The following is a 12,534-nucleotide window of genomic DNA, read 5'->3' as shown; positions in this document are numbered from 1 at the left end:
TTTCGCACAATGCGTTTGAACCCCACCCCCCTTTTCTTGAGTTCAAACGAATATGTTATTGTGGCTTTCGGAACCATATTAGATGCACAAGCCACAAGATCAACAAACCAAGACATTATTGAAACAAACTCATTGAAGGATTAGCAATTGGACTAGTGAACTTGCCTGTGCTAATGAATTTGGCTGCTTATAATATATTACATAACTAGAGTATCACTATAAAAGGGCCTAATTTTTGTAATAAACTCTAACACACACAGCCAAGGTGGGATAAACATTCCTATTTTTTTTTTTTTGAAGAAATAGTAATACTTATTATAATACACGAACACAAAAGTAGTATATAGAGTTTTTTAAATATCATACTGATTTGTTAAGTAGACAGGACAGAATGAGGGGATATTTTTCCAAGGATCAAAGACACTTCTTTCCGTAGCCCATCAAGCTAAACAGAGGATGCAAGACTGCATTTGGCTGATTTCAGACTAGCCGTATTCTTCTCTCCGCTAGAAATGTCGTGTTTCACATTTTTCTTTCCTACAAGCATTTGACAAAAAGTAAGCAATGCCCAAATTTAGGCCTACTAAAAAAAAATAAAAAAATTCTTTTTTGAAAAATATTAATGGGACAAGTAGATAATGGTGGACTGAAAGAGGAAATAAGTTAAAATAAACAACAGAAGTCATCCAATTGAGCTCATTCAGGAATCTAAATTGAGCTCATTCAGGAATCTAAGGAGAAACAGCAATGTATATATATGTTCAAGATGTATCATTTTAAGGGAATACGTCCATAAACAGCTCAGGCAGGGAGCAATCTGATCTAATTATTATATTTTCAAGAGTCTACCTAGCTGTATGTTTCTCACACATTGAAGAATCAATCCAAGAATGAAAAATATAACAACTCAATCAGAAGATTTATGATTTGAACCATTAGAAAAGGAACCTACTGCCATGGAATATCCTATTAGTTCAGGTAAGTCCTGCTGATTTAAAAACATCAAGAGAGAGTGGAAGTACCACATGGGGTACAAGAAAAAGATACTAACAGGTGAGGTTTATAACAAGAATACCCTGGTTGAACATATGTCTACCTTCTGCAAATAACTGTTGTAAATAACATGAAAGGGGTTTGAAGTAACAGAATTCATAGACTATCAATTCCAGAAATTTAACTGCTTATAAGCAAGCATTTTCTTTCAAAATGAAGAACCCTTACCGCGTAAGACTTGCTTGGCAAATGGCCCAATGTTACATAAGCATTTGTGGCATAAGCTGTATGCTGAAATTCTTCTTTCTACATCAAGAATACATTGGTTCCATATAAAATACTGATAAATGCAGAGTTGAAATAAGGGCAAAGTTTCAATTGGTTAACTGAAAGAACAGAGTTTTAAAGGCAGATTTTATCACATTACAGATCTTTTAGATATGGATAACTGGACAACAATTCTGTATTTTATTGACCAAAAATAGCCCAATTTTTTTTTGGATAAGTAATGTAAATTTTATTCAAATCATAAAAAAAAGTATCACCCAAGTATACACGACACATATACAGCTGGGGATCATAACAATCAAGTACATAAGTTACAAAAATACATTAAATCATAGATTGGAAAAATAGAATGTCTTTCTACAATGGACATCCAATTAGACGGCATTACCAAAAAAAGCCCAGTTACAAGTGAGCATTCCACACCACTTTGATTTTTAAAAGACCAAGGTAGGAAGAATCTGGTTAAAAATGCAAAGCGCTCACAAGCTTGTCACAAACACTTGGCTTGACTCTCTGCTAGACTTGCTTCTAATAAGCAGAGCTAAAGCCTGAAGGTAAGCTTGTTTAGTATAGACGTAGCCCAACCTAACCAAGGTTCAACTCAAAAGCTCACAAACCCAGGTATCATTGAAACGCATTTCTTTTTGCATGTTTCTGTGTATTTGTGCTCACATGAGTGTCTTAAGAAAGTAGGCAGGGTCTTTTTGTGTGTTACACTCTCTGCTCATCTTTGTGGGTTCATATGTGTCTGTTAGTGAAATTTTATTTTTATTTTTATTTTATTTTATTTTTTTCATGTCGTGGCTAGCTTTCTGTTTATAGAACAAATTTGGAAGTATGAAATGAACATTAAAATTCCCGATAGTTTATGCTCAATAATTAAAACATGCAGAGCTATTAGGGTGACATTTATAGACTTTGACATCTAGCATGATGAAAATTCGCCATGTTGGGCAAACTAATGAATTTGCTAGACACCACCCGTGGAGGTGCTTTAGTGGTAGGAAGCCCTCCAACTCTTCAACTTGTGAGTCCAAGGTTGAAAGTTCAAGTATTGGCACTCCCCATTAATTGCGTGGATGGTCCCACGCCATTCATGAGTAGGGTTCAAGTGGGCCTGGGGCAGTGAGCTCACCTGTTAGCTCCCTTTTTTTACTTTTAAAAAAAAAAAATGGTTAGTCACTACTACTTCAAAATCTAATGTAAAATTATTTTCATTAGAAAAATGTGAAATTCCCTTCGCTTATTGAAAATCCTATCAGTTATGTCACAATTTGTGCAGAAAGGAATGTAGCATAATGCCATAATCAACTAGTAGGTCTACTTTGTTCAAACTTTTTTTTTTCCTCTTTTCAGAACATAGTAATTTTCCACATTATGTAGCACATTGAATGTAATTAACAAATAAAATTTACAAAACTTTTTGCATGGCTTTTAGCAGTTCACCAAGAAAAGTTATCTAGATTTTTTTAAAAAAAATTATAAGATCAAAAGAGAAGATTCTTACCAATATACGATCTAATATAAGCTTTATGACAAGTTGTTCTGTTTCCTCTCGCTTCAGTTCAGAACCTAGGGAATTTGTAATACAATAAAATTACCATATGATAGACAGAAAGGTATTGGCTTCAAGCAGTGCATTAAAATAAGAAAGAAAGAAAAAAGATACAATGTAAGGATTAATAAAATGACATGAATTTCGAACAAAAGGAGGAGAGCTTCATGTATTGGTTATGATTAGTCAAAACAATCCTGAAAGAAATATTAGGAGCATTGACCATTGCTTTATAAGACATCTTTCAAAATATTGTTACTAATACCTAAAACTATAGAAGGAACATAGTGTTAGGCATTGGCAATAAAACCAGCCCATCATGTAGATTGCAGAGAATCTTTTCCGAGAAGCCCATCTAGTTGCTGCGCACATACCTGCTGGCTACTGCATATTTTTATAGGTATAGTGCAAGAGGAGCCATCCTCATCCCTAAGTGCCTAACAAAGAATAGATCTAGGAATCCTCCACCGTCAACACAGCACCTAACACCCTGTTCTGCAGGGAGTTTTTGAATTTACCAGTTACCATTACCACTAATTCTAAACCTTACAACATCCCTAATATTCTTGACAATACAGTCCTCTCTAAGAGAATCCTACTATTATTAATTCTATTATTTCTTTGGAGCCAAATCTGATAGATAGTAGCAGTAAAAATTACCTTACTGATGATCTTTAATCCTTTGCCTTTTAGATAATTCAAACCACACTTCAACCCAGCTGGAAATCTGACTCTTGCACAGATCTTCAAAAGATGAAACCAATAAGTATTTCATCTTTTTTTTTTTTTTTTCCCACTTCACTAAGTAATCAATAAGTATGTTATGGGCAAAGTCTTTGAATAAAAATCAGCCATGAGCAAATAGCAGCAGTATCGTATACTGGTAATACTAACATATACATGATATCTATGGTTGCCTTGGCCTGCTTATACATGATATCCAGCTTATTCATATTCAACAGTGGACAATGAATTAAAGGCATAAACCAACCTAGTTCCTTGTGCTTTATTTTCATTTTGTCTTTCAATTGTAACATCGTCATTCTTTGATCACTCTCTTGCATATCTTGCAGCAAAGAAACCATAAGTTGTGCATGACCATAAGTTGCAGCAAAGAAACAATGCTCATATTAATATAGAAACCTATAATCATCAATTGTGAGACATACATATATTTAACAACATAGAAAGGGAAGCAATAAAATTAAAATTTCAAAAACTCAAGAATGGGAGGAACACATTGAGCCTTCAAATGCACAAGAGAACTGTCCAGCAGTTCTTCACAGTATACATCCAGTGATAACCAACAATAGTTTTTTTTTTCTGGATGGAAGAGGAACTATGTCCCATGTATCATTCTAATGGAATGTTTTCCTCCAGCCTGGAATAGATGATAAAGACTCTTGGATAGACTTAGGGTCCATTTGGTTGGGGTGAAAACAGGGAGGATAGAAAATGGGGGAGAGAAAAGGGTTTTTTGGGTTGTTTGGTTGGGGTGGAAAATTGGAGAGATTTTGGCTAGGCTTAGGTATTTTCTCTCCAGACCCACCAAAATCTTATCTCCCCAATTTGGGGTGATTTTAGGAGAGAAAATGAGGAGTAGGGTAAGAGAGAAAACACCAAATCTGCCACTCCCTCTCCACTTGTCTGTGTACTTAACGTTGTTCCTTTTTCTTTTCCTTTTTTTCCACGTGTATCTCAAGGAAGGGTTTCAACATCTTTCAATGTGTTTTTTTTTTTTTGTTTTTTTTCTTCTTTGAATCAAATAGTGTCTTTTTTTTCTTTTGTTAATCAACGCTGGGTTTTTTTCTTTTTTAACAAGTGGTGGCTTTCACCTTTAAAATGTAATAATAAAGAAAAATAATATAATAAAATATAATATGAATGATGTGTTAATTTTTATAAGACATTATTCTTTTCTTCTTCTTTTTTGGATATTGTACCCTTTTTTTAAATTTCAAAGACCAAATCAAAATTTGTTAAATTTGAGACCAAAATCGACCCTATAATTTACCCATGAAATAAAAGCACCAAAAGGTGGAGACAAATATTACAATCCAGGAAATCGGATGACAAGTACAAGTAAAGTTATCTTTATGCAGCATAGTAGGAAGAGAATCGCAATCAAGAAGTGGATTCCAAATTAGGGAAAATTCTCAATGGGACTTGGTCACTAAGGACTATACACTAGAAATAGTTTTTTGGGAATAGTTCTAGGAAGGTGATATCAACACTAAAAAATGATGGCAAAGAGTAAGGGAATAACACTTGTATCCCTTCTAAGTACAAGAGTACCTAGGAAAAATACACTAAGAGATCTAGGATCAAGTTTATCATCTCCTGGACCTAAGATGTGAAAATAGAAAATACACCCAAAAAGCTTAGGAGATAAATGGAACAAGACTTTAGTTTACCAGGAGACAAGATAATACGAGGGATATAAGCACCAAGGCCAACGGAAGGCATGCAATTGATAAGATAAGAGGCTGTTGGCACTGCATCACTCCAATATGATTTTGGAAAACTACCATGGAATAAAAGTGCACAGGTATTCTCCAAAAAATGTCTCAACTTACACTTTTGCACACCATTTCATTGTATGTAAACATATAAATGAATTATGCATTGCATGCCGTGACCATCAAGAAATTGAGAAAAAAAATTGCATCAAATATAAACGCGCATTATCAAATATAAAGATACAAATTGAAGTATCAAAAAAAATTACAAAATACCTAAAGCCCAAATATGATGGGAATCTTTTATTTATTTTTGATGTTTTTATTTTTTATATATATATAAGTAAAACTAAATTTCATTAAAGAAAAACAGGCATAGCCCAAGTGCACAAGACGTATACAAAGAGAATATGATGGGACCCTCATTGCCTTTTTGGAACCCAAATATCTGATGTACTAAGTGAAAAAAATTATTGACACAACTCACTCTTAGACACAAAGGACAATCTATGATGCTTCCTCAATTAAAACGCTTCACATTGCATGGACACAACTTGATGACATGAAGGAACTAACAGCTTCAGGATCTAAAGAGAAGGATGACTGAGAAGACAATGATGCTAAAGGGAAGAAACGGATGAATAAAGGGTACTTGAACAGGAAGAGTTGCATAAATCAAGATAATAAAGTCCGCCACCAATCTAACCGTCATCTAACCGTGAGAGATCATAAAAGATGCAATACAAAGGTACGAATATTGCAACACCAGTTTACTTACAAAAATGAGACTAAATGTAAATTAAGGAAAATATAGGACTGAAGATCGTGAAAAAGTGGAAGTAAGGTTAATATTTCCAAACCAGAAACATAACTGGCAGAGCCATCTACCAAAGTAGTGCAAAAAAGACTAGTTAGATGCTCAAGATATAAAAAATCCCAGTCATATGATTAATCTCACCCAATTCAATGACATAGGGTTCTTGGGTGGCAAGACAAGCAATGGGAGTATTTATCTGAACTGGAGTAGTAGCAAAAGACACAAAAAAATGAAATTGCAGAGACAAAATGTGACTACTCTTCCCCAAGAATGGAAAGTATGCTGGTGGTTGAGGTCAGTATAGGAGACACTTAAGCATTCTCCTCCTCTTCAAGAGTAACTTGGTTAGTAGTGGTTTCCCATAAAGATCCCAACAGAAGTCTACCATCTGATGCTCAGAATGATAGTAAGTGCATTTTAGGGAACCAAGTCTTCTACCACAACCTTCTTCCCCTTACTCATGACCCCACGTCCTCCAAGACCACACCTAGAAAATCTAACACACCCCATAGAGACAAAGGCAGGTTTATTACGAGTCAGTGTAACTGTATTAAAATCACATAAGGAGGTCTACTTAAGTCAACCAAATGCTTCACTCAAAGAAGGTCCTTACCATAATCTGTGACTTCACTAGATCAAAGGCCAGAGACAAACTAGAAAAAAATAAAAAATTGAGCTACATGCATATGATCTCTTTGTTTTTACATGGTTTTAACATCAGCAAAGATAAGCTTGTAAAGATTGAACTCTTCTCATATATCCTTAAATTAAACGCAATAATCTTCCAAAGAGAAATAATTTAGAGCATGGGAGAAGTAATTCTAATGAAGATCATAAATGCATTTAAGATTATTGGGGACTCACATTTGGTGACTCCTTCCCTTTGTTCCTAAGTTCTCTCCTTTTTTGTAATTAATTTCCTTCTTTATTCTTTTTTATTTTTCCTTGTAATTTTTGGACTGCTTTGTGCACTTTTTGCATAAAGTAGCTTTTTCAATTAACATCTTTCTTACTTTAAAAAAAAATAAATAAATAAATAAATAAATAAATTATTGACACTAGAATGCAGTTCCTAAGCCTGTTTCCACACAATTTTTTGCAGTTCATGAATATACAACAACTTATCTTAAACTCTGTCGTTCCATAAAGAACTCCTAATCTGTGCATTCTCAACTTTCTAATAAGCTACTTAATATTTGTAGTAGAAGGTAGATCGTTAGTCAGATGGTGAAAATTTTCCTTCCAAGTAGAAAGGCCTCAATAGCTTAAGCCCACTGTGCATAGTTCCTTCCATTGAGACAAATTGAAGTAATAGAGAGCATATTAGCGGAGGATAAATAATTGAATTGTATACTCTCTTTTGATTCCATAGCAAGACTTGATCAAAACAAACGAAGTAAATAAAGCAAATAAAGTGTGGGCTCATGAGAAACACTAGAGACTAGACAATCAAACAATATTAGAGAGCTAACATTGTATGAGTAGTACCATTGCATTGTACTCTTCTAGAAGCTTCTTAAAGAAGTGTCTGATACTCTTCTAGAAGAGTCTAGCATATCCTCTTGGTAAGGTGTCACTTATGAGGTGTCCCCCACTGTCTGTCTTTGTCAAGAATATTCTCTATTCCTTGTAATCAAAGCTCAAATATATGTGGAATATAGTGGCTAAGGGCTGAGTAAGATTTTCAGCTCCTCTCTTTGAATCTTCTTACTTGAATTCTCTAAATATCTTCCACTAACAAAACACGAGTGGGCAAATTTAACATCATAAACCTGACCAACCAGTGTGATGCTTACAGCAAAAAGGCTTTTATTTTTTATCAAGAATTGTGCCCTAGTTTTGATGTAAGGCCTTCTTGGCACCTTTCTTAGGCTATTTTAGTTATTATATTATTGTCTTAGTATTAAGTTTCATTAGGTCAGAAAGTTGTTTGTTCGGTTGTAATTCATTTTTACTTAATGGGCTGCCAAAGGCCAATGAGGCTTATTTTATGTTTTGTGTCCTTTTCCTAATTGATTTAGAACTTCTTAATTACTTTTATTTATTATTAAGAGTCCTAGTGTTTTTAGGAAAAGGATATTTAGAAGTTCTAGTCCTTCTAACTCAACTGTAGTGTTCCAACAGATACGTCCAGGGTTCAAATCCCTCCCTCCCCCAACTAACAAATTATCAAAAAAGAAGCTCTAGTCCTTCTAGAAGTAGTAGTGGAAACAACCTATAAAAGAGTCTTTTTATGTATTCAATAAAAGAGAGATATAAAGAGATTGAATTAATAAAAATTCAGTAGCATATATTTTATGTTTTGATGGTGTCATTGCCTTCTCCTTGCTGAGTGCTCCTTCCTGAGTGTGATTGCTTGGGAAACCTTGGTGTTATTGCCTAGGACTTATCTTTCTTTATTTCTCGTTCAATTCACCATTTTAACACCAATAGCCCCATCAAGATCCTTTGTTTTTTTTATTGATTAACCTACCAAAACCCTTAAACATCAAACCCTAATGACGCAAGGAGAGCAACAAAATTTATTTCAAATTTTATTATTTGAAATAAAATAATAAAATTTAGGCATTAATATTGTTTAGGGTTTTATGGAATGCAATTATGGTTTTATGTACTCCTGAAACCTATTAAAAAAAGGCTTCAGGAATAATTTTGAGAAATGCATTTTGAATAAAATTACTTATTAAAGATGTTTCTCTAAAGCTTGGTGGTGATTCCAATCAATCTAAGGTGGTGAAGTCTAGGGCTCCTTGTTTTTACCCTTTTGCTTTCCATTTTCTATCCTAATTGTCCTAAATATACATGGACCATATCACCATAAGATAATTTCTTGCAAAATGTTTCAAAATGCACCGCACGTCATCAGCTAGTACTAGTTAGCTGTAGGAAAAAAAAGGGTATCTTGAACTTGCATTTAATAAAATTTAAACAATTCAAATTGCTTAAATTTTGTTGAAAACACAATCCTTTCAAGATTTCATTATTTATATTTGTTTTACCATTATTTTAACAATTGTGGCAATAAAAAATCTTACATGAGCAACTTGCACAAAAGCTATCTAAAACACCTCATAATCTGATATAAAACAGGTAAGAAACAATTTCAAATCAAGTTATAACAGTTAATGAACACAATACTGGAAGGGAAGAAAAGGTAGAAGACACAGACCTGTTCACATTCCTTTCTAGAAAAGCAATAAACTATCCCAGACTCATTATTTGAATAAGATTCTTGGGTGAATTCAGCAATTTCATCAATCACCACCTTACCAACTGATGAATTTTGCCGCACCTATAGTTCAAGACAAAATGATATCTCATAAATTATTAATGCAGAAATATTGAAGGCAATATATAAACAAACACCCACTAAAAACTGTACCATATAAAAGAGATTCGGCCTATTGACAGTGCTGACAAATTTAATACATTTAGGAATGTGCAGCATATCCATCAGATCAGTTTGGACCTTCTGTGTCGCAGTTGCCTGAAAAACATATGACAAAGACATAAACTTACATAAACAACGGCATATTAGAAATTAGAAATTGAAACTTTGGATATTTTTCTTTAATGATGACAAAAAAAAAAAAACAATGAAGACATACAGTCAAAGCAACCAAAGGAACATTAGGAAACTAAGTCTTGAGGATGCCAAGATTCTTATAGTCAGGTCGAAAGTCATGAGCCCACTGACTGCAACAATGTGCCTCCTGTAAAGTAAACCATATAATACACAACAACGAGTTGCGCAATAAATAAAATTACAAAATGGTTCTTGTGGTTGGGCCCAAATGATGGTTTGTGACTTTCTAAAATTTTTACTATTCTGGTACTTTTTGATCTTTACTTTTACAATATATTTTAATTAACTATCTACTTCGCTTTAATCATTGCTGCATTTGCAAAAGTAGTAGTGAGACTGTAGCACATTTGTTGCTGCATTATGAAATTGCCTATGGAACTTTGGACTTTAATCTTTTATGTTTTGGGGTTCTGTGGATAATGTCCAAAAGTGTGGTTGGCTACATCAAGATGGAGGAATTGGTTTGGTAAACATTTTTCTTTTGTCTGGAATTTAGTTCCATTATGCCTATTATTGTTAAAGGGTGGACTTCTGTTTCATTAATCTCTTGGCATTCATGCATCAAACTGCACTAATCTGATCACAATGGGGTTATTGCAGGAGGAATTTGAAGAGCATGCAGAGAAAGCCAAGACCCTGCCAGAGAATACGACAAACGAAAACAAGCTTATTCTCTATGGACCAGTGAACACCAGTAAGTACCTGAGCCAAATTGTACGCTCATATTAACTCATTGTTAGTCTTTGTACTCATGTTGCGTTATAAAAAAAGTCATGGCCTTTTATATCTGATTTGCAGGCCGTCCTGGAATATTCAACTTGAGGGACAGAGCAAAGTGGGAGTGAAGAAGACTACTGTAGTCTAATGATCTGAGAGGTCTATGCTGCCCAACCTGAACAGCCCACTCACTTATATAAATTCAAGCAGAAACAAAACAGCTCGAGCTAAACCAAAGCTTTGTTAAAGCAGGAACTGTAGTGGGTTTCAAGGATTTGACTAGACATAATTTATAATCAAAAGAAACATACTTAGTACGAGTACAATTGCCATAACCACATCTAGTAGAAGTACCTGATAAACCTGATTCATTCACACCATTCAGAAATAACTCATTACCAGTTTGAAAACTACAGAACATTATTTTCCATTCAATTTAAACATTTGAACACAGACATCAACAAGATATCAAGCAGATGCGGCAGCTTCTTCCAGCAACTGTTTAACCTTGGTGATATAATCAATCATCGCTTCATCCTTGGATTTCCCTGGTGGAGAAAACGTTAAAATTTTCTTAGTACAGGCCACAATAACACAGAGCAACTAAATTAACTAGATTGTTGCAACTGATCAGTAAACCATTACCTTCAACAGGAATAGGATTTTGATAACGAAAATTGTTTGAACTAATAACATATCAATATCCGAGGTAGGTGGGATCCCCGATATACTCAGCAATTTGATCAAGCCGCACATTTACATAGTCATGGTTATTGCCATCCTGAACCACAGCAGTTTCTTGTTCCAAATCCTTGCTAACAAGACTTCCAAACACACCCTCATGCTTACCATACAAAACCAAAACAGGTCCCCCACGGCGAGGCAGTGCAGTCTCAAGAAAGTCTTGTGACACACCTTGGATTAACTCCCTACTCTCATCCATCGATACATCACACATTCTCGGTCCAACTACATCCACAACCTCCCCTTTCTTCAAGTACAATCTTCCCCCTTTCAAATCCTTGCTAATTATCCTAACCCGAATGTGACTCTTAAGCCAAGAAGCCTTAATGCTAGCGGTCTTTGTCGTTGTCGTTGTGGTTGTCTCCATCTTCCTCTTTTTCGAATTTGATGCTGCTTCTCTCAATTTTTTCAAGCAAATCTCCTCTTCTTTAGACCCCAATTCAGCAAGATGTTCGAGTCGAACTTGCACTTTCTCTTCACTCTTAGAGAGCTCCAAAACAACCTCAGACTTACTCTCCAAGACCTTAACGATTCGACCCTTCAAACCCACATCTCTCCCTGCAATTACTCTAACAATTTTCCCAACAGAAAACCTAAATGGCTCGTCCACCTTCTCGACAAACCCTAACCCGTGCTTCCCAGTGTGTCTCTTCTGTACAACAATTTCAACATCCTCTTTAGCGTTCTTCCCAATCCCTCTCCCTTCTTTCCATCCGTATCCGGCGAGCAAAGCCTTGCCGAAACCCTCAACCGGCGTATCATCAAACTCTTGAAAACCATTATCTTCAGGTAACCTCTGCAAATCATCCCTCAGCTTCTGTAGCATCATGTTCTCCACACCCGAGCGAGGCGGAGGCGGCAGTTCTTGTTCGTGGACGCCGCCGCCATTGGATTCGGATTTTGGGGTTTTGTTGTTGCGGATAGTGAGGCCGTAGGATATGGCAGTCTTGTCATCGAGGGTGTCAGGTGCCGCGGCCTCGAAGGAGAGTGGCTGCGCGGCGGCGGCGGCGGAAGAGGAGATCGGGAGTTCGAGATTCTTCATGCGTTTGTGAGGTCTCCATTCGTTCTCGATGGGAGCGATTACTGGAATGGGTCTTTTGGGTTGGGTGGTTTTGGAAGAGGCGTCGAATTCGGTAATGAATTGAACTTGCTTGGAATCTTCGGAGGGTTTGATAATGGGTTTAGGTTTTAAAGAAGAAGAGGGCTTTTTGGATTGCAGAGAGAATTTCATCATCTTCTTCGAAATCGACTAGGTCAATCGGTGTGAAGATCACGGGTGGTAATCGGAACAGCCCTTCTGCCGTCAATCGGTGTGACTGAATAAGAGAAACGAGAGAAAGAGAGAGAGATACCAGAGAGGAGTAGGCAGGGCGGT

The 12,534-nt window shown here is 35.7% G+C and overlaps 2 protein-coding genes across 3 annotated transcripts; both read right to left on the bottom strand.

Moving 5' to 3' along the window:
* Positions 1-161: 161 nt before the first annotated feature.
* Positions 162-4,557, bottom strand: LOC115973508 (mediator of RNA polymerase II transcription subunit 34-like). 2 transcript variants are annotated; one of them, XR_004087745.1, is made up of 5 exons: positions 3,828-4,556; positions 3,497-3,580; positions 2,789-2,853; positions 1,222-1,299; positions 162-537 (listed from the first exon to the last, which is right to left on the bottom strand). XR_004087745.1 is itself a non-coding variant. In XM_031093774.1 (4 exons), exons 1-4 carry the CDS (start codon positions 3,919-3,921, stop codon positions 523-525), a joined length of 252 nt encoding a protein of 83 aa, XP_030949634.1. In that variant the 5' UTR covers positions 3,922-4,557; the 3' UTR covers positions 162-522. The 2 variants fall into 2 exon arrangements, 1 of the variants encoding a protein (XP_030949634.1); XM_031093774.1 differs by lacking the exon at positions 3,497-3,580 and having other exon boundaries at positions 3,828-4,557.
* Positions 4,558-10,676: 6,119 nt separating this feature from the next.
* On the bottom strand, positions 10,677-12,534 carry LOC115973507 (protein MOS2-like). The gene is made up of 2 exons (XM_031093773.1): positions 11,061-12,534; positions 10,677-10,963 (listed from the first exon to the last, which is right to left on the bottom strand). Exon 1 carries the CDS (start codon positions 12,391-12,393, stop codon positions 11,113-11,115), a length of 1,281 nt encoding a protein of 426 aa, XP_030949633.1. The 5' UTR covers positions 12,394-12,534; the 3' UTR covers positions 10,677-10,963; positions 11,061-11,112.

Source organism: Quercus lobata, unplaced genomic scaffold (assembly GCF_001633185.2).
Source record: "Quercus lobata isolate SW786 unplaced genomic scaffold, ValleyOak3.0 Primary Assembly Scq3eQI_146, whole genome shotgun sequence".
In the NCBI taxonomy this organism is placed as follows: Eukaryota; Viridiplantae; Streptophyta; class Magnoliopsida; order Fagales; family Fagaceae; genus Quercus; species Quercus lobata.
This window is presented reverse-complemented; position numbering and strand designations above follow the sequence as displayed.